The sequence below is a fragment of the Mytilus galloprovincialis genome, chromosome 4, assembly GCF_965363235.1.
Source record: "Mytilus galloprovincialis chromosome 4, xbMytGall1.hap1.1, whole genome shotgun sequence".
In the NCBI taxonomy this organism is placed as follows: Eukaryota; Metazoa; Mollusca; class Bivalvia; order Mytilida; family Mytilidae; genus Mytilus; species Mytilus galloprovincialis.
This window is the reverse complement of record NC_134841.1, coordinates 74,683,290-74,709,783: the sequence shown is the minus strand read 5'-3', so window position 1 is coordinate 74,709,783 and position 26,494 is coordinate 74,683,290. Positions and strand designations below refer to the sequence as shown.

General features: G+C 31.7%; 1 protein-coding gene across 2 annotated transcripts in view; it reads right to left on the bottom strand.

The window, feature by feature from the left end:
• The window catches only part of LOC143072945 (telomerase protein component 1-like), a 65,074-nt gene extending 40,477 nt beyond the window's left edge, over window positions 1-24,597 (bottom strand). The window contains exons 1-24 of one of the 2 annotated variants that reach the window (XM_076248118.1): window positions 24,493-24,597; window positions 23,694-23,817; window positions 22,080-22,825; window positions 21,519-21,653; window positions 21,090-21,251; window positions 20,141-20,237; window positions 18,496-18,803; window positions 16,728-16,861; window positions 15,977-16,134; window positions 15,239-15,348; window positions 14,382-14,472; window positions 13,905-14,106; window positions 12,660-12,840; window positions 11,800-11,946; window positions 11,057-11,143; window positions 10,529-10,668; window positions 10,012-10,083; window positions 9,569-9,727; window positions 9,182-9,358; window positions 8,650-8,892; window positions 4,585-4,698; window positions 3,809-3,929; window positions 2,244-2,429; window positions 1,544-1,719 (exon numbers count right to left, since the gene is read on the bottom strand). In XM_076248118.1, the coding sequence (XP_076104233.1) occupies window positions 1,544-1,719; window positions 2,244-2,429; window positions 3,809-3,929; window positions 4,585-4,698; window positions 8,650-8,892; window positions 9,182-9,358; window positions 9,569-9,727; window positions 10,012-10,083; window positions 10,529-10,668; window positions 11,057-11,143; window positions 11,800-11,946; window positions 12,660-12,840; window positions 13,905-14,106; window positions 14,382-14,472; window positions 15,239-15,348; window positions 15,977-16,134; window positions 16,728-16,861; window positions 18,496-18,803; window positions 20,141-20,237; window positions 21,090-21,251; window positions 21,519-21,653; window positions 22,080-22,825; window positions 23,694-23,808 (4,061 nt within the window). In that variant the 5' untranslated portion in view covers window positions 23,809-23,817; window positions 24,493-24,597. Of the gene's footprint in view, window positions 1-1,543; window positions 1,720-2,243; window positions 2,430-3,808; window positions 3,930-4,584; window positions 4,699-8,649; window positions 8,893-9,181; window positions 9,359-9,568; window positions 9,728-10,011; window positions 10,084-10,528; window positions 10,669-11,056; window positions 11,144-11,799; window positions 11,947-12,659; window positions 12,841-13,904; window positions 14,107-14,381; window positions 14,473-15,238; window positions 15,349-15,976; window positions 16,135-16,727; window positions 16,862-18,495; window positions 18,804-20,140; window positions 20,238-21,089; window positions 21,252-21,518; window positions 21,654-22,079; window positions 22,826-23,693; window positions 23,818-24,368; window positions 24,461-24,492 lie in introns of those variants that run through there. The other variant, XM_076248119.1, reaches the window with a different exon arrangement.
• Window positions 24,598-26,494: the final 1,897 nt, after the last annotated feature.

The following is a 26,494-nucleotide window of genomic DNA, read 5'->3' as shown; positions in this document are numbered from 1 at the left end:
TCATTCTCAAACAGTTCTACTGACTTTTCAATTTGAAGAAAACAGTTCCTTAGATATATGTCAATTTTAAGAGTACAATGGACTGTTAATTTATAATAGTCTTACCAATACAGTGATTACGTAGAATTCATGACAAACAAACTGATTTTAAAAAATTTAAGGCAAAGGAGGGCTTGTATTACTGTTCACAGTTATTACTTTACAATTGATAGAAAAAATAAGATGGCCAATATGGTGAACCAGAAAGCTAGCTATCTAACGCACTACTGGCTTCTTAGGAAAACACTGCAATGCAAGATAGCCTATGGTAGCGTTGTTCCGATGATCGGAATAAGTCGGAAATCAGTTGGTTGGGCCTCACGATGTCGATAATCGATTGGGATTTTGTTCAATCGATTGTCGCTATAGTTTCCGGACTTTTTGCGTATCAACTTCCGGTCCGTTTGCGGTTTGAATTTTATATGCTCAGTCAAACAAATTGCAACAAAAAATATCAGTGGATGACAATAACAATGTCAAACATCCTATAATTAAAGACAAAACCATTTTTTCCCCTTTAAAACGTGACAAAAGTATTGACTATATATATACAGATTGATCTTTAAAATAAATAACTTTGTATGAAATACTCTCTCAATACCGGATACTTGTTACTTGAGAGCGTACATGAAATCCTTCAGATTTTAGACAAAATAATTTCTTTACTTCATTAGAGCGTGTCGCAAATTGCCTTTTATTAATGTTTTATCCATTAGTAGCGTCAAAAGCGTCATATTCCTTCCCAAATTGCTTGTCAAACATCGTTTATGTTTGTAAATTTTCTGAAATTTGTCCGCCATTGAAATACATTAGAATCACGGATCGGATACGGTTCAACTATGTAATAATTCCGCATTTTTGCAATTATAAGTTCAGACGCTCGCTTGACACAATTGACAGAAAAATGATGATCATAAAGTGAAAAAAAAAGCATTCTACACGAATTAACAGACATTGGCTGGATCCTCTTTGTTTACTGTATATATTTCAATGCAAATGCATTGTTTTATTTTTTTCTGTTAATCTTAAATTTCTTAAAGTAAAATACTTTATATATATCTTTTCTTACTGTGAAACATTCAAATGTTTATACTGCTAAGTTATTGAAATTATAATGTGAGTTACACCATTGAAATTTAGAAAAGTTAGTGTCACTCTTGGTAATTAATGTTGTAATTATGAGATAAAATATGTTCAATCTGAATCTGGATTCTAATTAATTCATTTTTATAATTGCTAAATAAAATATGAAAAGGAAACAGAAGATAAAATATTAACATATAAAACTCTGCAATGAAATGGAATATACACATTAGACATGACCAATGAGACTAAAATGCATGATTTCATTTAAAAAAAGGGCAAAGTATTCTGATGCGATTATAACCGATAGTCGGTTGGTTGCTGTCAAACGATTGTAATAGATAATCGGTTGGTAATTTCAACCGATTATCCAACACTAGCCTATGGTCAATTGAAGCTGTAATGCAAAATAAAAACTTACTTATAATCTTCAGAAATATCAGTTGTCAGTCCAAATTGTCTTCTTATCTCATAACACAGTCTCCTTAGAGTGGCCAGGATATTTGTAGACCCTGGGGCTGCTCCAGATATATGGACCAAGATGTTGGCTGGACTATCACACTGGCTTGAGTCTTTGTAAGATGTCACCAGTGAAGCCTACAAGGTAACAGACATAATTATATAAGCCGATATTTGAAATTTGTTCATCTGGTCAAGTTCTGGAAAGTTTAATATATAGAGACAAAATGGGCACCTTTTGACATTTCAAAACTGAAAAAAAAAGTTATGAAATTGCCAAAATAACAATTCTGAAAATAATGCATGATAAGACACAATGATCAAATGTTAACATTTTAACCTTGATGTTACTGCTTCATCATCCAATACGAACCCAAGCATTTCACACTTGATACATTACAAAATTTCATGTTTATTCTTTTTTCCCCTTGTATTGTGCTTTTTACTTTTTTCATATCTATTACATAGCTTGCCCAATCTCTAAATGTATGTATCGCTCAATAAGTCTATTGTTTTTGTTCTAGGAGACAGATTTGTAAAAACAACTTTACTTGTTTGCAAAGTTGCTTCTGAATCTCAGATATTTAGTTCAAGTGTATTATATTGTTATCTGATTATTTATCTGAATAAATATCTTTTGAATCGAGAAAAAAAATTCTTACCAAAAGGGCTGATTTTCCTGTGCCTGGTTTTCCTGTAAGGGAGATAACTCCACCAGATGTCATTTCTGACATTTTTTTGAGACATTCTTTGATCAGAGTTTTCCTCCCCACAAATCTAGCTCTGTGGTTCTCTACCATTGCCTCATGTTGTTTTGTGGCATGGGTTGTTTCATCCAACATGGCATCCTGTAGTAAAAGACAGCAATTTGATTGGCTAAATGATTGTATTTTATCGCTCTATTATATAAAAATGAAGTTGTGCACAGGTTTTATATATATAAAATTTAAGATTTGTATTGTAAAATCACTTCCGTTTCTAATAAATAAGTGTACATATTCAATGTTTGACAGACTAAACATGATCATTTTGAAATACAGGTACCAGTTTGTATTACAACTCAATTTTTTCTGCTTTTTTTACTAGACTCAATTTTTTCTGTTTGATTAAAAGTTTATGCTGAATTGAAACATATATATAGATTAAAAAAAATCTTGCATCTTTTTGGGGATATCAATTCAGGAAAGGGGAAGGATATCATGTTTACTGGAAGTGGTGCGGCCTAGTAAATACAGCAAACAGAGAGTAGAAAAAAAAATGTTTTGACTTCAGGGTTACATAACTTTATATTCTTCGTGGCATGACCCACTTTTTTTTTCGATTGAATCACAATTTCACATTAGTACAAACATGATATGAACATGAATTTTTGTTTCTATGTAGCATTTTTTTTTTTTTTTTTTTTATTTTCAAAGATCAACTGTTTTGCATGTAAGCCTTAGGAGCAGTCAATTACTAGACTGCAACCTACAGTTCATAGTTTTTCATTTGTCTGGTTTTGTATTCATTCTAAATGTTTAGTAAAGTTTTAAAAATATTTCATTATAGTTACATGATTTGATTTTGATTTGATTTTAATGTTTGAACGCCACATTTCAGCACCGCTTTTGGGGTATTTCATGGCTGCCAGTTTTTATTGGTGGAGGAATCTGGACTGCCCTGAGAAAATCACAGACCTTTGATAGAACAAGAAATGTCCATAGTACAAGGTTGCCCCATCCGCACTATCATTTTCTATGTTCAGTGGACCATGAAAATGGGGTAAATACTCTAATTTGGCATTAAAATTAGAAAGATCATATCATAGGGGACATAGGTTCTAAGTTTCAAGTTGATTAAACTTCTACTTCATCAAAAACTACCTTGAACAAAAACTTTAACCTGAAGCAGAACAGACAGACTTAGAAAACGAATGGACGCACAGACCAGAAAACATAATGCTCATAAATTCTAGTAAATTAAGATTGGAGTCGAGTGCACCCGTACGAGAAGTATTGGAACTCACAACATCAATGTTGACTGGCTAGTGATAAAAGTAGTTACTACTTAGACCACCAGTCCCTGAGGCCCCACAGTTACATGATGGGTGTCACATGTGGAGCAGTATCTGCTAATCTTTGCAGAGTACCTAAGATACCCCTGGTTTTGTGGGCTTCTTCTTGCTCAGTCCTTCATTTGGTGTTGAATGACCTTGTTTAACTTTATTTTTTTGCAAGAGTTGTCTAACCTCATCTGGGCATTGCTTCCTGGCAGAATTCCACACAGAGTTAATGATTGGCATGGCAAACTTCTCTAGTCCTGAAACAATGGGCTTCCCATCAACAGATCCTCCCCATCTACAATCGTACCTACAAAGTAAGATAATATTTATTTATGTAATAAGAATAAAGGAAGAAGTACAAGAAGATTATTATTAGGCATGTAATCAGTGGCGGATCCAGAACTTTTCCTAAGGGAGGCCCGCTGACTGACCTAAAGGGGGGGGGGGCGCTCCAGTCATGCTTCAATGATTCCCTATATAATCAACCATAGTTTTTCCATGAAAGGGGGGGGCCCCCTGGATCCGCCTATGGTAATAATGTAATAATGTAAAGGGTGCCTGATTATATTATAATCTGATTAACAATATTGATATATCACAAAAGACAACCACTAACAAGGAAACTGACTGCTGAATTATTCAAATCAATTGTATTTTTCTATTCCCATGTATAAATGATCTAAGCTATATTTCACACAAGTTAATAAAGGGATCTTTGGTGAGTTTTTACACTCACTGGGTCAATGTATGTCACTACTGGAAGACATTTTTTCCTTAAAGGTACCACCCACCCAGTAGTCAGCACTCATGTGTCAACATGAAATATCTCTGGTACAGTCATTTTCTGCTAATTGCTTGAATCATATATTGAATAGCTCAAAACACTTTATTTTTATTCAAATCTCATGTGCATATGTAGCCCTAGCTGTATCTTTCTTAGACCATTTACATGAAATACTTACCCTTCAATAACTTCTAGAGGTGAATTCTTGACCCTATTCTTTAGGGTAGCCATCTTGCTTTCAGCTTCTGGATTTTCTGCTACAAAATCAGATAGGAATTCTTTTGGTACATCTCTGAAATCAAATGTAACAGGGAATTTTACAAAATATAAGACCATGTTTTGACAAACATTCATGTGTTTTAGGGTTAATTGTTCCATATGTACCTTAACTGTACTTTTACTTACCTTTACTTTGTATTAGGCTTTTCCTGATTGTCTCAATGATTTTATTATAACATGTTAAGCAACTAATTTTTTATTGTTACATGTAACATTTTGGATGTTATTTCTCATAATGCATGGCTGAAAAATGCAGATATAAATGACACATCATGTTAAGCTCCAATGATTGCTTTGTAATTTGAAAGTGGAAAATTCTCCACAAAGTAATTTTGCAGTTTTTAGAATCCAATACATTTTTGGCAATATTTTTAAATATGTCATTGGGTAAAATCCCTGCAAACAATGAAAATTCAACCAATGATGCCACATTATTTTCATTTTGGGGTACAAACAAAGAAATCACCAATAGTTCTGTAGATTTTGAAACGTTGAATTGAATAAAATTGAGAATGGAAATGGGGAATGTGTCAAAGAGACAACAACCCGACCAAATAAAAAAACAACAGCAGAAGGTCACCAACAGGTCTTCAATGTAGCGAGAAATTCCCGCACCCGGAGGCGTCCTTCAGCTGGCCCCTAAACAAATATATACTAGTTCAGTGATAATGAACGCCATACTAATTTCCAAATTGTACACAAGAAACTAAAATTAAAATAATACAAGACTAACAAAGGCCAGAGGCTCCTGACTTGGGACAGGCGCAAAAATGCGGCGGGGTTAAACATGTTTGTGAGATCTCAACCCTCCCCCTATACCTCTAACCAATGTAGAAAAGTAAACGCATAACAATACGCACATTAAAATTCAGTTTAAGAGAAGTCCGAGTCTGATGTCAGAAGATGTAACCAAAGAAAATAAACAAAATGACAATAATACATAAATAACAACAGACTACTAGCAGTTAACTGACATGCCAGCTCCAGACTTCAATTAAACTGACTGAAAGATTATGATTTCATCATATGAACATCAGGCACAATCCTTCCCGTTAGGGGTTTAGTATCATACCATCTACTCATTACTGTGAAAGACTGAAGATTGCATTGGGAATAGACAGGTGTTCATTTACCTGGGTTAAAGTATTAAGGAATATTCAAGATGTGTCCTACCACAAAAGTTCAAATAATTCAAGTTTGTAGTTTAGGGTTCAGTTTGGACGCACATTTCTCAGTAAATACCTATGCATTAACTTGTAAAATTGCGAATGTGACCAGAGAGTAAATCAAAGAGCTGAATAGCTCTGAGGGGAAAGACGGCCCTTGTTTCTATTTCATTTTTTGGGGGTGGGGTTAGGGGTGGGGGTTATCTTTTGATAGTCTTCATATAAAGAATGAAAAAAAGAACAGCTAGAACATGTGGAAGGTTGACACTATTAGAATCAATTGTTGTTTAATGTAATTTCGTTTCTTTAGTTTAGGATTCAATTTAGACCAATGGAAGAGATCTGCATCTTCTAAATCTAAACATTCAATTAAAGTTGATAGTTAATTATCTAAAATTCAACTAGTTGAATTCTGTCATTTAACACAGTGATTTTGCTAGCGCTCGTCACTTTCGTATTTTACGAAAGGGTTTTCTCATTGACGAAAGTTTTTCAAATCAATTTCGTCACTTTAATTTTGAAAGTGTAAAAAGAATTTCGCAATAAAAACTATAAATCTACCTGTCTTCATGATTTTGACAAGTTTATGACCTCCAGGTAATTAACATTTTCAACAGGTGTTACAAGTTGTGATTACAACTAATCCGCTTATCGCCATCAGATGGGTCACTTATCCGTTATTTATTAATTAACCCCATAATTGAATGACCATCATTATTATTTCCCCAGGAAAATCAGTCAGTCGGCATTTCAACAACCAGGAGTATAATTTCGTCATTTAATCAAAAATGTAACAACCCGGACAGTTCGCATTTGAATTTCAATATTTCCCAAACGATCACAATCTGAAGATAGTTTGTCGTAGATTCGTCATTCGAAGGAATTTTCGTCATATTTGATTTAAATTTTCATAAAAAACTTTCGAAAATTTCCATTTAAAATAAAGAACTTTAATGTTTTTATTCAAAAAGTTCATGAGAAAATGTTTTAAACAGGTGCTTCCTGTATTGTGTTCTACGCATGCGTGAAAGTATTCCTTTGACTATTTATAGACATTAAAAACGTAAAATACGAAATCATTTAGAATCAATTAATCGAGAGAGACAAATATATATCTCTTACTAAAGGAATTTAAATAGAAAAATGATAATTTCCTGATGAATCCGGACTCGTTTTGAATTTATTATCCACGTGTCACTTCCCGTTTTCGTTTCATTTTAAAACCGAAAGTAGTAAAAGTGATCTAGTGTTGATTTGTTTGCAACCTCCTTTCAGTCATTATAATCGTTCCAGAAAGGATTTTTATACATTTCCAACTTGATAGAAATGATTTCCAAATATCGACTTAGACGTTTTATAAGGATAATGATTATGCAGTGAAATAATCATTGCAAATTAATTTCTGCTGTGATTCCTTGTTTAAAAAAAATTAGAATCCAACTTTTGTTGATCAGGAATGACCCCTGGAACAAACTGAAGAGAAATTGTGAATTAAATTTCTGGATTCCATGTCAGAATCTTTCATAATAATGGCCAATACAGTCAAATCATACATTAACTGCCAATCAAGCTGGTGCCTCAATCCCTTAAAATCTGACTAAGTCAAAAGATGAAGCTAGTATTAATATACATCATTGTTCCATTGCTTTTACACAAAATAAGGTTGATTTTAATAGCGCGCAAAAGTGACTAAAGCCCTCAAAATCCTAGCTTAAACCCTGTTTAACAACAACTACAATTATTTTTGAAATCTTAATAGTGTACGACTGAACTGTAGGCTAGGGCCATTTTCCATTTTTTGTGACAGTACTCTTAAAATTTTCAATTTTTTTCTTAAGAAAGTTAGGACTGAAAAATCTATTAAGTTTTAAATTTCCATTGATAAAGTTCCCAGTTATATCTCTCATCACAGGGATACAGGTACTAATAAAAATAACAATATGATTGATGTTAACTGTGTGAAGCTTGTTTCCAAATCCTACATTTTGAAATATTTGTAAAATTTCATGAATAAATAGGTTTAAACTACAAAATGCAACATTTGTAATTTTTTTGTAACTATTACAATGATTATATTGGTACACAAAATTTAGTTGTAATGAAAGACTACTTATCATATACTAAATGTCACATTTTAAGTGTTTATTTTAGTGGATAATTAGCTAATAAATTGAGGTGCTCCTGAATTGGAGGAAGATTCTCAAAACAGAGTTTTACAGAAAAAAATGGAAAAGATCGTTTCTCTCCCCGATCTCATGTAGCCCCTCTGACTTCCTGTTTACTTTGAAAGTTGTTGACCTACAAATTAAAGTATTGCATGTTGATGTTTAAATCATCTACAGCAAACATCATTATGTTTAAATTCAACAAATACTATTTTTTAATAAGTGCACAATCTTTGAGAATGATTTAAATAACCAGTGAAGGATATCCCTGCTTATGCGTAGTGTGGCATTCCAACAATGACGTCACTATAACATATAATGTAGGTTGAATATATTTAGAATATCTCGTCATACTGATTTTTCCGGATTGTAAAAGAAACGTAAATAGTGTAAAGGAGAGCTCGATATACGATAATTTCGAGAGAAACAGAAGGGAAATGTGTAAAAAAGTGTTTAAAGTCAATTTATTCATTTGTGTCTCCCCATCTCATCATTCTTAGTAAGATTTGTTGGAGGGTTTTCCACACTATAAAAACAAAATGAATGATGTGAGGGAATGTCACTCTGGTCAACCCCATTGGGGATTGACGGCTTGAAGCCGTCTTCCCCAAAAACTGCCAAATTTGTACTTACTTAATAAAATTATTGTTCCTGATCATCATCACAGCTTTGTCCTGTTTCTGTGCAGGATGCATCAACACTCCTAAATGCATTTCTAATTCTGTCACTGAGGCCCCTTGAGGGTAATGTTTCACCCAGTCATATTCAGGTGTATCTGGAACTGTGTATTTATCAGGCATATACCCATATCGTTCCCCTAGGATTCCAATAAAATACTGGCATTTGGAAACTTCTGATAAGCATAACTCCAATGTTCTACAAAAGAACAATACAGTTTAATCTTAAATGCATAATGTTCTAATTGAGATAAATTTTCAAAAACAAAAATTAAAATGATTTTCTTTGTGATCTATTTTTTTTATATTTTAAATCATTCAATAACATAAATCAACAAAAGTTAAAATTTTAATAACTATAACAATTTCATTTAAAAAAAAATAACGATAGGGACTTTATTCAATTCAGATAAGTTTTTACAAAAGAAGATACATTTTGAGTCAATCAGTAAATATATTACACTTATGTCTTAATATAGAATTCTTACTTATGATGTTTTGTCTCTTCTTCTGTTACTCCCCACCTCAAATCAACTTCATAAACATTTATAAAATGTTTCTTTCCAAGGGCACGTAACTCTGGGAAGACATATCTTGTTAAAACATCTCTCTCTCCATGCATATCTCGAAATGTTGATGATATAAAAACTCTGAAGGTTCTCCAGCTATTAAAGGAAGAAAACAGTATTGCACACATTCATGATTCAATTACTAGATAGATTTTTTATGCCAAATCATTTTCATAGAAAATGTATACTTTGTTGAACATTTTTATTCATAATTTATCTATATCCACTAGATCCTCTAAAATTGATACTCCTTGAATATTTATGAAAACACAGTTAATTTCTACTGTAACAAGTTATCTAACTTACCATGGTGTGTTGCATGGTATTGCCAGTGGTCTCTCAACAGGAACAGACCTTGCTGGTCTTGAGACATCTTGTAGTATTGGCATAGGTTTCAGTTTGAAGAATTCATCTATCTTATCAACATGCATAAGTTGTCCTCCATCACCTCTCTCAGCAATGAATCTGTTCAAAATCAAATTAAAACATAAATTGGTGTATTTGTTTGATTCTTGTTTGCTTAACATCCAGTCGTATATAGTTCATGCATAGTAAAGATTTCAAATAAGTTTAAGGGACTAAAAAGGAATTTATTGGGAATAAACCACATGACAACATGAATAATTAACATTAAATCTTATCCTGTAAGTTTTCTGTAAAATTCTTGTCTCATACTGACAAATAATTGAAAGCTTGATATATTAAGTCAATATAACTTATGCATATATGTTTTAGTAGATAAGTATTACCTCAGTATAGCATCACTAAATCCTGTGATATAGATGTCATTATCATTCTCTGGTTTGATACTCTCAGAAAATCTAAAAATATAACAAGATTATTTTTTTTAAATATACAAAACATTTACTCTCACGAATGACATTTCTAATAACAAATTTTTGTAAACATTAATAAAGAAGATTTGGTATGATTGCCAATGAGACAACTCTCCACAAGAGACCAAAATGACACAGAAATTAACAACTGTAGGTCACTGTATGGATCTTCAACAATGAACAAAGCCCATACCGCATAATCAACTATAAAAGGCCCCAAAATAACAATGTAAAACATTTTATTTTGGGCAGATTTTCATTAAAAATGTCTATAGTTGATAGTTTTATTAAACTATTTAATTTACACAATGTATCAATAATGAAGAGACCTTGTATACAACATTTCTGTGATTCTATCTACTTATAATATAAAGACCTATCTTTGTTATTTTAAGACTTATTTTAGCTTAAATTAATATTATATACATACCCACAACCTTTTCCACTGAATGAAATATTGGCATATAACAGATTAGGGTTTACCAGTTGTCTAAACTTCTTCAAGAAGAAGGAGACAAAGTCCTGCTGTACACTGTCAACTCCACCACTCAGAATTATCAAGTTATCAATCTGTAAACCAAACAAAGTCAGGGAAATCAAAACACAGTAAAACATTGCAAATTATGTGTTTTATACATATGTAATTTCTTCATTTTTTAATGAACTCATTAAAGTATACCTGAAAAATGAACTTCCAGAAATTCAATTTTAATTTTTTTTTTGAAATATGCAAATATGTATGAAATATATAAAAAAAAGTAGTGAAAAGACATTTGCGAATTCCCAAACTAAATCCAAAGAATTTTGTTTAAAAATATATACTATTGCTGTAAACATTTCAATTCTATTGTGACAGTCATGAAAATACTAGAAGCTAACCATGGATATTGGAATGATAATTGTTAGGTAGCTGTCTAAATGACAATTTATCCAAACTTTTTTACACTACAGTTCAAACCTGTTGTCTATCCACCAAAGCAGCATTTAATATACAATCTGGAATTTTGTATTCAAAGTTCTTGCCGGTCTGCATTTGTTTATCCAACTAAAATAAAAATGTGTTCAAATAATATATATTATGCACAAAAAGACTTCATCTTAACTCAAACAAATGTAGGTAAATTTGTTTCAAAATGACAAATATTTTGAACATGAAGACAAAAAAATTTTGTTAACAGCCTACAAATGTAAAAAGAAAAATATCTTCAAATATAATGAGGATTGTATAAGTATAATATAACTTAAACTGTATATGACAAAATCTCTCAGAGATTTGTGTCCTGAATGTTTTTCAACTTTGTACTTTATTTGGCCTTTTTAACTTTTTTGATTCAAGCTTCATTGGTGTGTCTTTTGTAGACAAGGTGCTTGTACAAAATTTTGATACTGGTTTTTATGATGATTTTATTCCCAAAAAGAAGCTAAATTTATTTTCTAACCAGTACTTTTTCTTTTTAATTAAACTAGCATGACTAGCATAAACTGGTTATGAACATGACATGACATGCATAAACTGGTTATGAACATGGATTGCCACCCACAGCATCCTAATGAGCATTCTTATATGCTTCTTTTTTTTCTTAAATTATAGATAATGTTGTTTTTATTAAATTATAGATATTATTTTTTTTTAAAGGCCACTCATGAATAATATATTCTAAATCTTCAATATGGACACATAAGACTTTTTAAACTACTTACAACAGTAAGCGTATCTTCCATGTTATTCAGAATTGTTCCAGGTTTTGGTGTGACCAGGTCGTAACGGGACTCATCAAATACAACAAATTCACAGTTCTCACATGAGTATTTACACATCAAACCCATCAACACAGCTACTTCTCTCATCTATAATAAAAAGAAATTTATTTTGAACTGAAATACACAAAATTATTGATACATTTTTTCTAATACATATTCAAACATGCAATGATTTATCATGATAACATACAATTTTGAAAAATTAGGCCATTTTAAGACCTTTCAGCTGCTTTCAGACTGTTAAACCTGTCAAATTTTCAGCACTAGAATAATTTATGTCATAAATCAATTGAGAAATATTTTCCATTGATAGATGATTTTTTTTTTTTTTTTACAAAAATTGATTTTTAACTTTGCCTGGAACCTTGATAACTTTGACCAATCTTCTTAATCTGTATCTTTCCTTTTATTTATCATTTTTAAATTTAATTTTCCAGTGTAATAACTCTGATTGTTCCTATTAACTGGTTGATTGTCAAAGTCCAAAATACAAATAAATGTGCATTAGTGGGATGGAAGCAAATTAAATTTAATCTACTTCACTGGGACTTTGAGATGCAGAACAGCAATAAAAGTGCTGTTTCTTTGTTTTTTGTATATTATTTGCTGTGCATGTACTGATTTTGTGTCTATGTTTCTCTATCCAATTTAAAGATTGGACAAAGTGCATCAACTGGTGTTATAATATTGCAACTCATTAGGCAAATATCACAGCAATGTAAAGTAAATAACGATTCCAGTCTAGGTTTTCATGTTTACCAGAAGTTTAAGTTAATTTATACCAATGTAGTTGGTCTAACCTTTCTGGGTTTTCCAAGACCCCTAGCAGCTGTACAATTAACATCCATATTCTCTCCAACATCACAGAAAACGATTGTCTTTCCTTTGATTGGCTGGACATTGTATACTGTTGCTATTTTAACAGCTGTATCTAAGGCTTTTCTGTATCTCTGTATCAGATTTGGATCATAAGGAGTCTCTCTGAAATATAATATGATTTACAATGATTGCAGAAGGCATTGCAGTCAGATTTCAATAAAATTTAGCTTTTTCCTTGACAACAATTGGTAATGAGACCATAAAATGATAAATACAGCCAAATGCCTTGAGTTTGTAGGTTCAAACAAAATCTTTGGTTACCTTTCTAGATAGCTGAACCATGAAATCATTATAAGGTTAGGTATACTTCTGTCTTTATAGAGTCATCTAGTCTGACAGATAACCAATATCTGTCAGTAGGACTAGAATTCTCTGAAAGATGGATAAAATTGAGAATAGAAATGGGGAATGTGTCAAAGAGACAACAACCCTACCATAGAACAGACAACAGCAATAGTATACCTAACCTAATATTGATTTAACTGTTCAGCTAACAAGCAAGATTTTTTTTGTTAACCTACATACTCAAGTCATTTGGCTGTAATTATGAAATATGGGTTCAATTATAGATGACAGATAAATGTTTATATAAATAATAGGAGCTTAGAAAATTATTATTTTGGGTCATTAAAATCATATTATTTTTAAGCTGTTGCCTTCCCTTAAATGCTCTTGATCGATTTTTAGGAAAATGGAAGGATAAAACGTGAAGTAAATGCTATAGATGCAACAGTGAAACAAGTTTGATGATGCTACGAGTATGAGCATACTCTTGCAGTTATGAGATTTTGACAATCCTTTTTTGAAAAGGGCAGGTCAGCATTTAAATTATATGAAAATGACCGAAATTAGATAAAAAAAAATTCTGGATCCTTGCTGTGAAGTAAACATTATGAGACAGCAACCAAACAACACAAATTAAGAAAATTAAAAATCTAGACGACACCATACAATCTTAAACAAAGGGTAAGTTACCACACCACTTGATAAGCTCTTTAAATCACTCAATGTCCATACAAGTTGTATACAAATTCAACAAAGAAAAGAAAATATCAGAGACAAACACTTAACTCATAGCAAACAAAACCTTAAAGCTTTACCATAATCCAAGAAGATATTTTTTGCATTTCGATGGCAAACATGTGACAGTGTTAATATTATCATACTTTGCTTTTCCTGCTTCAGCTTTCTTTTTGTTTCTCTTTTCTATCCACCACTGTACTTCTCCATCTGCCCCTCCTCCTCCTCGTCCTCTACCTCTACCTCTCCCTCTACCACGTCCACGACCTCTTGCTCGTTCACTTGGTTGAGGAATTCCTAATGCTGCATACTGGGCTGCAATCTCTGCCTCCTGTACAATCTTTTTTTCTGTTAATAAAAATCAGTTGTACATGTTGAGAGATAAAAAAACCTACACTTTTGTTTTTTAATTGTACGGATCATATATTTCTTCGTGTTGCTTTGGATTCTTAGTGCTTGGATGATTTATTTGCACCCAGTTTTCTTTTTAATAGATAGGAAACAGTCTTGATTTGCACTATTCCTTTTCAGATGATGCACTCGTGTCTAAATGTTTAATGCAAAAATATTCTTAATTCTAATATTCCATTATAAACAGGGTTAAAGGGAATGAGATTACTTACGACTTTCCTCAAAGTCTTTCTCAAGGTTAACCAAAACTTCATATGCAGAGAAAAATCTGAATGGGAACTGTTTACTGTTGACAACTTGTCTCTGAAATTATGTCAAATGCACATATTAATAATACAAATACATGCTTAACTTATAACAAATACAAAGTTTTAATGAGCATCAATTGTATAGTTTTATTGTTGATATTCACCCCACATGTACCAATTTTTAGATTAGTTTTATTGATACACAAGAAATTTCTTGGTATTCCTAAATGGAGGATTATATAGACAGAAGAAATATATTTAACAACAAAATTATGTTCATTTACCTGTGTATAATATGACGTAGTTTTTTTCAAAGTTGATATTTTCACAGCAGTTTTATAATTTTACTTTAATAATTTGTCCCTTATTTTTATTAACTCTGTATTTACATTGTATCACAGATTAAATTTATTTATTTATAAGGAGTTTGTACTGGTCAAGCATATATAAAGAGACTTCACAGACAACTGACCAAGAATTGTGGCAAAAAATGTCAAGAGTTTGTAAAATGATAAAAGTAATACAGTGAAACCTACCATGCATAACAGTCACTTCTATTAAAAAAAAACATGTCTGGTTAGGCCACCCTCTGTTTGTCTCAAATGTATTGATATCTATGTATCTGGAACCTAATTTCAAATGTCTGTTCATATAAAGTTTAATAAGGCAATACATACAATCACTCAACCAGAGACAAGCAAATAGACACAAATCTGATCGAAATATACAACCTGAAACCTTAAATTCTTGTTTGCTGGGATATCGAATAAGGAAAGATATAAAAGGAAGCGTAGGTGTGTCTGTGTTTGAACTATACATACCTCATTAGTAAGTCTATTGATAATATCTGTGTGGTGTTTGTTGGAGATGCCAGCTTTTATCAAATTTCTCAGATTCCTCAACATTGCCATAAAAGGCAACTTTTTATGGTCTGTTTAAAAAACAAACAAATTTATTAAATTGATATTCAAATCAGATACATAATCTCTACATTTAGCTAACAAAATGCTATAAAAGATGATGACATTACTTTAGGGTTGTACCAATTTCTCCTCTTTCAAAATTATTATTAAATGTGAGAAAAAAGAAACCTTTTTAAAAAAATTATCATGTACAAACTACTATCACATTTATCATGTATATTTATTTATGAAATTATATATTATTGCAAATGCAGAGTATGGTCTTGAGGAAACCATGATAGTCCGACAGAAGGGGACAATAAATGGCTGACCTGTGTTAAGAGAGTGCCATATCTCTTGTACGTAAAAGACACCCTTGTAGATTTCTAAAAAGAGTGATGCCGCTACAAGGCAGCATTCGCACACGCAAAGACATGCAGAAATTATTTACTGCATTTATAATGGCGATTTTTTATGAATGAACAAAAATGTGAGATTAATAGTTGTGGATCTAGGGAAGTTTTCATACAGATATATATGTATTAGATATCAGAATACTAGTTCTTATTATTGAGATACCAACTATTTTACATTATTTGTATTAATAAACCTCACAATAATTTCTGATAGAAAAACAAGATAATAAAATACACATACCTATTAAGTCTTCCCATGTTGATGCTTTGTTTCCTTTAAGAGAAACCTGAGTTTCCCAAGTCTCAGGGACAGGTAATTTCATTCTTTTTCCCGCCTTTTCTTCTTCCCATTGTCCTGGAAGACGACACTTGTAAAAATCTTCTAATGTCTCTGGATACCTATTAAATAATAATTGAGGCAATGATTAAAATTAGTTTTTGTCCATTAGTTTCAGCAAAAATAATGATAAGTGATCATAGAACATAATAGAAAACATTACAGGGGGAGGTAGCTGTATTTTATCTCTTCTACACCAGCAACAAAATTAGGACAAATCTATTGGGCAAATCATTTTGAAGATATATATGTTTGATAAATTTCATTTTGTTTTAATATGCAGTTTTACAAAGATATTAGCTTCATACAAAGAATGTATAACCAACAATTTTGTAGTCAATAGATTTATACTTTTTCTACAAAAATGTGATCCACAATTTTCTAGTCAATGGATTTATACTCTTTGGACAAAAATTTGTTCAACACATATAATTTATAAATTCTAATTATTATTTTCAGCAATATACATTAAACAAGTCCGCAGTGGATTTTCTGTTCTATCTGTTAAACAAACACTTTATTTTACATGCCCTTTATGATTATGCACAAAATTTAAATATTTTCCAGAAACAATACAACTTGACAATCATATTATGCAGTTTTTTGAGGAGCTTTTAGAGGCACATAGACTAATTATTTTTTAAAGAATGCATACTTTTTACCAATAAGAGCCATGACATGGTACACTGGCTCTGTGATATGTAGTTTTCTAATCAGCTGTTTCAGAGAAAAAGACGTCTTCTCAATCTCTTCTTTCGATTCTTTATCATCGTAAATAACATCTGATATCTAAGAATTACAAACAAATAAATAATGTACATTATTTAGACATTGACCCATCATTGCATAAACCAAAAAGACTGCTAGATATGAACATTTGGTCTTTCACAATAGACAGGCGCCAAACAATATTACAAGCACTTTAAAATCATTCAGAGACTAAACAAATTGTGAATAAATTTACCAGAGACTAATCAATGATCTACCATAACATTAAAGTCCCAAAATGGGGAGCAACTTTTAGATAACTGATGAGGTTTGTTACATAAGGTTCCGAAAAAATCTACTATCATGGTAAAAACATTAAATAAGAAATAGATAATTATAGTACATTTCTTGGAATATTTTAGTTGGAATGTCGTGCCACTGCACAGTTCAGTATATTGAAAAATTCTTTTTATGGTCTTCATTGGAATAAAGATTAAGATTTTGTAGGTATCTATACAACTAAAAGAAAGAACTTGACCCTATGTGCTGTTATTAGGTTTAAATGGAAGAGCATGATTTTTTTTAATTATATCTTAAAACAAGAGGCTGTCACAACGACAGCAAACCGGATTTATTAACATTTATTTGTGTCCTGGCTATATCACAAGAACCATTACTGATGAATGGTGAAAGTGAAAATCGTCAATATCAAATTTGACCTCCATTTTGTCATCAGTATCAACATATTAAAATTTGAAAAGCTTAGATTGAATGGTTCATGAGTAAATGCAACAACCTGAATGGAAACGCCATTTTACGATCTTTCAAGAACCATAACTCCTGAACGGTAAAAGTCAAAATCGTCATTATTGAACTTGACCTCTATTTTGTCATCAGTAACAACATATTAAAATTTCAAAAGCTTTGGTTGAATGGTTCATGAGAAAATGCACGGACACGACGGGAAAAACCATTTTTCAATCTTTCAAGAACCATAACTCCTGAACGGTAAAAGTCAAAATCGTCATTATTGAACTTGACCTCCATTTTGTCATCAGTAACAGCATATTAAAATTTTGGAAGCTTTGGTAGAACAGTTCATGCATAAATGCACGGACACGACTGGAAACTCCATTTTTCAATCTTTCAAGAACCATAACTCCTGAACGGTAAAAGTCAAATTCGTCATTATTGAACTTGACCTCCATTCTTTCATTAGTAACAACATATTAAAATTTGGGAAGCTTTGGTAGAACAGTTCATGCGTAAATGCACGGACAACTCCATTTTCCAATCTTTCAAGAACCATAACTCCTGAACGGTAAAAGTCAAAATCGCCATTATTGAACTTGACCTTCGTATAGTTGTCAGTAATAACATATTAAAATTTTAAAAGCTTTGGTTTAATGGTTCATGAGTTAATGCACGGACAACATTTGATTGCCGCCCGCCCGCCCGCCCGCCGTACATCCCCAAATCAATAACCGACATTTTTGTCACAAAAATCCGGTTAAAAATCGGGCACTTCAATTGTCTATTTCACTGTTTTTCTTGAAAATCAATTAAATGTAGGTCAAAATAAATATACATTCATTGGAAAACAACGTACCTTTGAAAAGTTTAAAATGATGCATCCTAACTTGTAATTATTTTTTAAGACAGGCAGATGTTTTTAATTGTCCAAGTAGGTAGACACACAATATTTACGAAATTACCTGTCTTTTCATCTTGGATTCTTCTTCTTCCTCATCCGAAGAATCCGAAGAATCTGATGAGCTGTCATTTGGTTGTGGGGGTAAAAAACTGCCAAATCTAGCTCCCCTACCTCCTCTACTAAAACCTCCTCTAGGTGCATTACCTCTACCACGACCTCTACCTCCTCTGCCAATCAAACCTCCTCTGCCAAACAAACCTCCTCTGCCAACCATACCTCCTATTACAGCTGATCCATCACCTTCATTCTCCTTCTTTTGTCTATCCTTCTTCTTTTTCTTCTTCCTAGAACTTTCTTTATTATACTTGGCTGCAAGTAAAATTAAGAAATAAATCATTCTCGAAATGCTCCATGCACTTTTTTAGAAGTTAAGGCATGAATATTTGTCAAAATCCTTATATTGAGTATTGTGAAATTTATACATAGAGAATATCATATGGCTTTTTCAGTATCGCATCCGTATCAACCCGAAACACACACCAATATAATCCCAAGAGCTCTGCTCAAGGGATTATATTGGTTGAGGGTTAATATGGTGTGTGATATCGAAAAAGCCATATCATATACACTTTATTATATACATATACCTCAAGTAGATGTTTTTATGTAACATGACGTCATACAGATTATAGGTTTGACATGCTGTCATACAGATTAGGGATTTGAAAGCCTTTGCAACAGTGACTGCAATGATGCAATCTATGACGTGACATCATACAGATTAAAGGTGTGATAAAGCTTTTGCAACCGTGCTGATATCGATATCATCACGGGTGACTGATACAGCACGCTTGCAAATGATTGTATTACACATACAATTTATCTGTATTTACTACTAAGTATATAATAAATAATTTTATAGAACTTTATAAACTTAATGTAATTCAACAGAATAACTAGACAGAAGTAGCCCCCCCCCCCCTTTTCCCCCACATTCCAAAGCACATAAATACAGAAAATTTGAAGAAATACAACAGAGCATAAGTAAGTAAGACATCAAGTATCTAACCCTGTATATATATCTTGAATACTAAAAAAATATCTGTTTTCGTAAAATAAAGTCTTATTCCTTTATTAATTAGTAATAATGGAATAAATAGCACATATTTCTAGTACCAGTAGAAGTACCATTGAACTATTTACAGCAATAGAAGTTTTCCTTCTGTTAATTGTACTTAAGTAACTTGGATGCTTTTATCTCCAGATCAGACACTATCCAGCATGAATATGGAAGCCCCTCTGTCTACCTATATATAGCAATTTTCTCTGTCAAAATATAATTATCTCCCCTTTTACCCAATTTTCAACCATCAGAAATAGATAGTTTATACAAATACATTTGTAGTTTCAATTTTCAAATGTTCCGACCAGTGTATTTTCCTATCAAAGCCGGGGAATCTGTTTCCTCCACCAATTAAAACTTGCCACCATGAAATTGGCCAAAAGTGGCTGCAGTTAAAAGTAAAGTTAAAACACCAATAATCTATCAATCAAACCAGTTTAGCATACATGTGACATACATGTGACATTTTTACAGTCACACAAAATAAAAGGCAGTCACTGAAATGGCCTTCTATTGCCTTTTGAGTTTAAACATAAATGCTCTGAAAATGTAACAGATATCAAAAGCAAAATGTTTTTCTTACCAAGCTGGTATTCATCAAAGTCAGGAAATTTAGTCATCATAACTCTTCTTAACGCTGAGGGTAACGCCCCTTGTGTCAAATGTCTGTCATGGAAAGCCTGAAGAGATAAAACACAATACATTTATGTTAAAACCTGCACACTGTGAAACTGAAATATGATAAGACAGTTTCTCTAATTCTTACTCATTTTATCCCTTTCATGACTTGTTGATTATTTTGATTTAATCACAAGTGACTTGTTTGATCTCAGTTATTTCTTGATCAAAATGGTGTTTCAAATTTGAAAATTTAACTGTCTTGAATGGATAAATATTGTATCACACTTGATGCAGTAGTAGAATCTATATTTATACACAGTTAATATTTAATGTTTGAATTAAAACATCAGCGTACATGTTTTACTATACATGTTACAAATGTATATCACAACTATATATAATATAATTTCCAAAATACAGATAAAACTGAAGATTTGTACATTCTTTATTGTTATGATTTACTGAATATTCAGACATCAGTTCAATTTCATAAAAAAAACTTTTCTGGCTGTGTTGAAGAACCATTGGTGGCCTTCAGCCGTTTTTTTGCTCTTTAGTCGGGTTGTTGTCTCTTCGACACATTCACCATTCCATTCTCAATTTTATTTCATGCATAGTTGTTAATTTTGGTGTCATCTTCTATCTTGTGGAGAGTTGTCTCATTGGCAATTATACCATTCTTATTGTTATAATAAGTCTTTTCTTTAATTGATATTTTTTTCTTTTCGAAAACCTTTCTTCTAATTCTTTAAAATAAAGAATTCAGTGGCAAATTCAGGTGGGAAAAAGAAGGTGTATGACAAATTGGCAAAGTTTTTTTTTGGCATAACATCCACAATTTTTCAATCATGACAATTACCCTACATTCACAAACTAAATTATCTCCCTTTGGTAACCATACCAGAACTAACCTGATATATTTCGGCTACTTCTATCCAGTCTGATGGTAAACTTATAGAGGCACAGTAGTATTTCTTTAAGAACGGTCTGCACAAATCAATATTAGCTGCCATGGCTAACAGAAAGTTTGCTGTTGTTCTTATGTTAAGTTGCTTTCTGGTATAAAGTGCAACCTACAACAAATGTACAAATAAAAATAATCAAATAAATTTAAGCAACAGTTTTGGCTAGGCTAAAAAAGATGTTTTCATCTAAACATTCTTTCAAGATTTACAAATTTGTATCATCATAAACCACCATTAAAATTCTGTTGGTTTTTAAAAAAAATTATCATAAAAAGCATACTCGACAGACAGATGGACTAAGCACAATCAATGCCTTACAGCAATATCCCCCATTGAGGCTCTGTGCAGGATAAAAAATGTCAAATATGAACTTACCTTCAATACAAACTCTGGATCATAAACAACCAACTTCTTTGCCATGTTTGATAGTGTTATTCTAGTATTGTCTACTGAATTTCTAAAATCTGGTTGGCAAATAAGTGATCCACTAACAGCATTGATGAAACCAAGCTTAAATAATAAAATTAAACATGCATGTTGAGCAATGACTTTTTTCGTCACATAAAAAACACAAGCTTAAGAATAATAGAATTACTTATATTTTTCTTTTCAATTTATAGTTAGTGTTTGTAGCAAAAATTTTTACAAAACCAATTTGCTGAATGAACAGTTCATTTTTCAGGCAAATAACTTTAACAGGATTCATTTAATTGGAACAACCATACTTAAGTGATTGAGTTGCAAGTTTGCAACTTTAAAATTGTCTGTCATAGATGTTAAGAAAGATAAAAGTCAGTATCAACCAACTCAACCTGACGTGTGTAGAATCCTTAAACATTTAAAAAAGGGCCAGTGGATGATAATTTGAATGATCCCTTATGGCAAATGCCAAAATATGTCTGATTTCAACACCAGATATTGTGGAGAAATTAATACCTTTATCCCATTCACATCATGTAATGGTTTAGAAATAGGTTTCAAACTTGGATCCTGCGCTGGTGATACAAAGTCTGGTATATCTATTCCTTTGTCTTTAATGTCTATTTCTAATTTATACTGCGGTGGTTTGACTTCATATCTAGTAATTGTAGTAACTTTCCCATCACTATTCACCATCTTCTTTCTTGATTTGATTGCAGCCCGATCATTACTCTTTCTTTTGGTTGTCTCCTTTTTATCTGAGCTCAATTGCCTTGATAATGTACTTTGAGTTGAGTAACTGCTAGAACTAAAGGATGTGACTGGTTCTATTTTTATCGTGACAAGAGGTGAGGTCGACTTCAGTAAATTAGATTGTAAATTTTCCCTAAACATGGAGGAAGTTTGCTCAGATCTAGTATCATTGCTTCTTAATGAGCTAAGTTTTGATTGGTCAGGCTTTGTCAGAAGACTGCTTGTTAAATTAGACGATGGTCCAAGTCTGCTACTTAAACCCGATGACAGACCAAGTCTACTGGACAAATTGGATGATGTGGTCAAATTGCTGGTCAAATTTGATGTCAATCCTGGGGTTCCTGACAATGAAAAACTTGACTTTGTTGGTCCAAGTAATGTATTGTGTAACGCTGAAGATGTAGTATTTCTGCCAATGTTTGAAGAAGTTTGGTCAAGCCTGCTTCTTCCTGATGTTGTCACAGAAGATGGCTTCTCCATTTTTACCAATCCTGCTGTTAGGCCTAAACCTGAAAAAAGAGGTATCAGTTTACTATAAAAAGCTATGTTGTTTACATTTACACAGAAAAGTGTTATATAAGTTATTTACTCCTTGTATTCATGACCAGAACACACTGAAATATCTTAACTTTCTAATCAACAGTAACATTTAATTATAACTCTTGAGTTGAAGAACAGCAATAAAAGAGCTGTTACTTTGACTTTATTTTTGGTGTGCTTGTTCTAATTTTATGTCATCCCAATAACCTTTTTTTCTATTAAGATCTTTTTAGTGTTGTTCTTCTGAAATTCTGTCAGCTACATACATATGACAGATATTTCCTGATTTTTTTTTATGTTAGAGATGAGAGATTTACATACAAATTTGAGTTTCAACACTAAAACTTTTTTTTTACCATCAAACATTTCAAAAAGTAAGCATTTGGAGTTCCCTGGATACAAGACCTGTTCTCTGTCATCACATTATCAATGTAACATAATTTTTAATAATTATATTCAAATTTACAGAAAAACATTATCTTTATAATAATACATGTGCACAAAATTAGGAACATTGTCACAACTGTAATTGGTTGCCTTCAATTAAATTTTAATGATCTTGTCATTGTGTGCTAGAAAATTTTGAGTTCTTGGTTATTCTTAGTTTGAAATGCAAAATGCTTTCTAGACTCTTTACTGTTCAATTCATAGCTCAAAGAAACAATGTATAAACACTAGACTAGTGACAGTGTGTTGACATCTATGTATCTTACTGAGTTTTTGTGTTGGCAGGTTTCTGTATTATTGACTTTTATCTCACATCTCCTTTTAATCATCAAAACATTCTTAAAGGATAATTCATGCTACTTAAATTTTTATTGTAAAATAAAAACATACCAGTTTGTGATGTCAATTCTGTCTTTAGAGACCATTTCGACATTAATGATGAATTAGCTGATAACATAGACTTGTTGTCTCCCATTAGGAGTTTGTTTCTGTCAGTTGACAACATTTTCTATTTCTGAAACAGAAAATTTACAAATAATGTTCTATTAATATTTGTTCTGTTTTTTAATATAACTGTTACCCGAGAAACATGTATTGCCTGGTTTACAGTTATAGCAAAAAAACTACTGCTCCTGGCGTGAAAGACATGCCATGGTTTTCATATTGATGTTGTACCATAAATAAATAAATGGAGAATGTGTCAATGGGACACAGATTTACCCTCGCTGATGAATAATGATAAGGAGATTTTGAAGAATAAACAGTAAAATATCAACGATTTTAACACTAGCCTAAATTAATGGTAGCAGAAATTGACCTATTAATGCGTAATGCTTATAGGCATACATATACCTATAGATCCTCCTGTTCCTGTACAAATATTATACATGTATATAAATTATAATTGACAACAAATTTGAGGGAAAATTGTTGTCTTATGTGCTAATTGACGTTTATCCATAACTTATTTCTTGCATAAATATATTCTTTTAAATTGAAAATAGTCATTCTTCAGGTCTGATTTTACACTTTTCAATAGTCAACAAACAAGCAAAAGATACTCACCCACTACAAAATCAACTGTAAATATATAGCTAACAACTAGTAATAGCTAATATGTGCTTCAGTAGTACAATTTTAAACTAAAACGTCATAGCAGCTACTCCTATAAAGAGCATATCATATTTACCTGGTTAGAAGAATCAAGAAAGCCGGTATTTCACAACGATTTCACCATCGAACTAGTGCTGACAGGACATTTTCCTAAACCAAAAGTCGTAGTCCAAACAAAACATTCGGGTCTCACTAATTAGCGACAAGAAGCGTCAAGAAGCGACAAGAAGCGTCAAGAAGAATAATTTTAGCGACAAGAAAACATTTTTTTTTTATTAAATATAAAGAAAATATGCATTTAGTCTTTTTTGATATACGGGCAGAAATAAATTGATTTTTTTTATTATTATATTAATTGATAGATGAAGAAATTAAATATTTGTAAGAGCAAAGGAAATGCACACGCTATAAAATGAAAATATTTATAAACAAAGATTTTTCACTTTCCTTTGAAGGATTTATTGAAACAAAAACATGAAATATTGTTTCCTTTCTAACTGTTCAATTCATTTTTCCTGATAGGACCAACGTTAGCTAGTGTGGCTTCACCCTAAGGTAATACACAATGTAGAACATCAAATGAGATTAACGAGGCGCGACGCGTGTCCCTTGTTTTATTGCCAGTGGCGTAACTTGCCTTCTGTTTATACCGAGGCAGTGGGTCAGGGGGGCATAGCACCCCTGAAGCTATAAAGGTTTTTACAATTTGAACAAGAAAAAATCGTTAAAAATAGCTGCTGTTCAATGTTATTTTATCATAATAATGGTAATTATATGCCTTACTATATCTATACTCAAAGCTATAAAAATAACAAAATACGTGAAGGTATCACATTTAATAGACAACCAATGAAAAGTCAGTTTCCTGACTTTCCGCAGAACAGTTACAGAAAGCAGGAACATATATATATTGACATACTGTTCCCAGCAGAAAGCCATCTCAAATCTTTAATGGCTCCCAATATATTTCCAAGCCATAGGTAACACTCTAATATAGTTGGCTCGGTGGATAAAAGAAACCTGTACAAAATGTTCAATACAGAAGAAAAAAAACGAAAATATTAAGGTTTATTTGTAATAAGTTTTGTGATTATCATTTATTTGGTTGTAGGTCACGAATCAACGAATTATAGATAATCACCACAAAATGACAGCTGGATTCAATTCAATTCTTTATTAACCAAATGTTTTACAACATATAGGTACATGTATAATCAATATATACTAAATATATATTACAATTTTTTTTTAAATATACGATCATGACAAAACAGACAGAAGTTTTAAATACACAAAATATAAATACATATAAATATAATTCCAAATAGCAAATATTTGTAACAAATGAATTACAAAACATTTTACTAAAAACAGTCATTTCTGAGCTTCAGTGCTCTAAATATATATTTTCCCAAGTTGCACAAGTCTTTTATATTAGTAGTGCTTAATAATTGTAACAGTTTATAAACAGATGGCTTACGCCAATAATATGGTTTAATCAAACATTCACGCAGATTAGAATATAATGGACATGATAAAATAAAATGCATTTCATCCTCAATATCATCAATACACAATGTACAGGTTCTAAGGTTTCTATTAACATTGGAATACCTTCCCTTCTCTATAGCTAGATTATGTGATGACAATCTAAATTTAACAATACACTTTTTTATAAATATCGGGTATGGGTTTACACAAATATGACTGCAAAGAAAAATTGGATATCATATATCTATACAAAAAACATTTTGATGAACTTTCTAAAGTAGCATCAAACTAATGTTTGACAATATCACAAAGTCTCTGTTTAATAACAATAATATGATCTTTACATAAAGAATTTTGTGAATACCACAAATCATTTAAACCAAGATGGAACAATTCCTTTCGTATAGTACAAACCCAGTTATTTTTGTCATTTGGATTCTTTAAACACATATCATATAAATAATTGTAACAACCATGTAATATACAATTGTTATTATTCAATACTTTTATCCAATATTTAAATATATTGATTGAACAAACGAATTTCAGGATAAACTAGGAGAAAAACATATGCTACATGTAAAGTG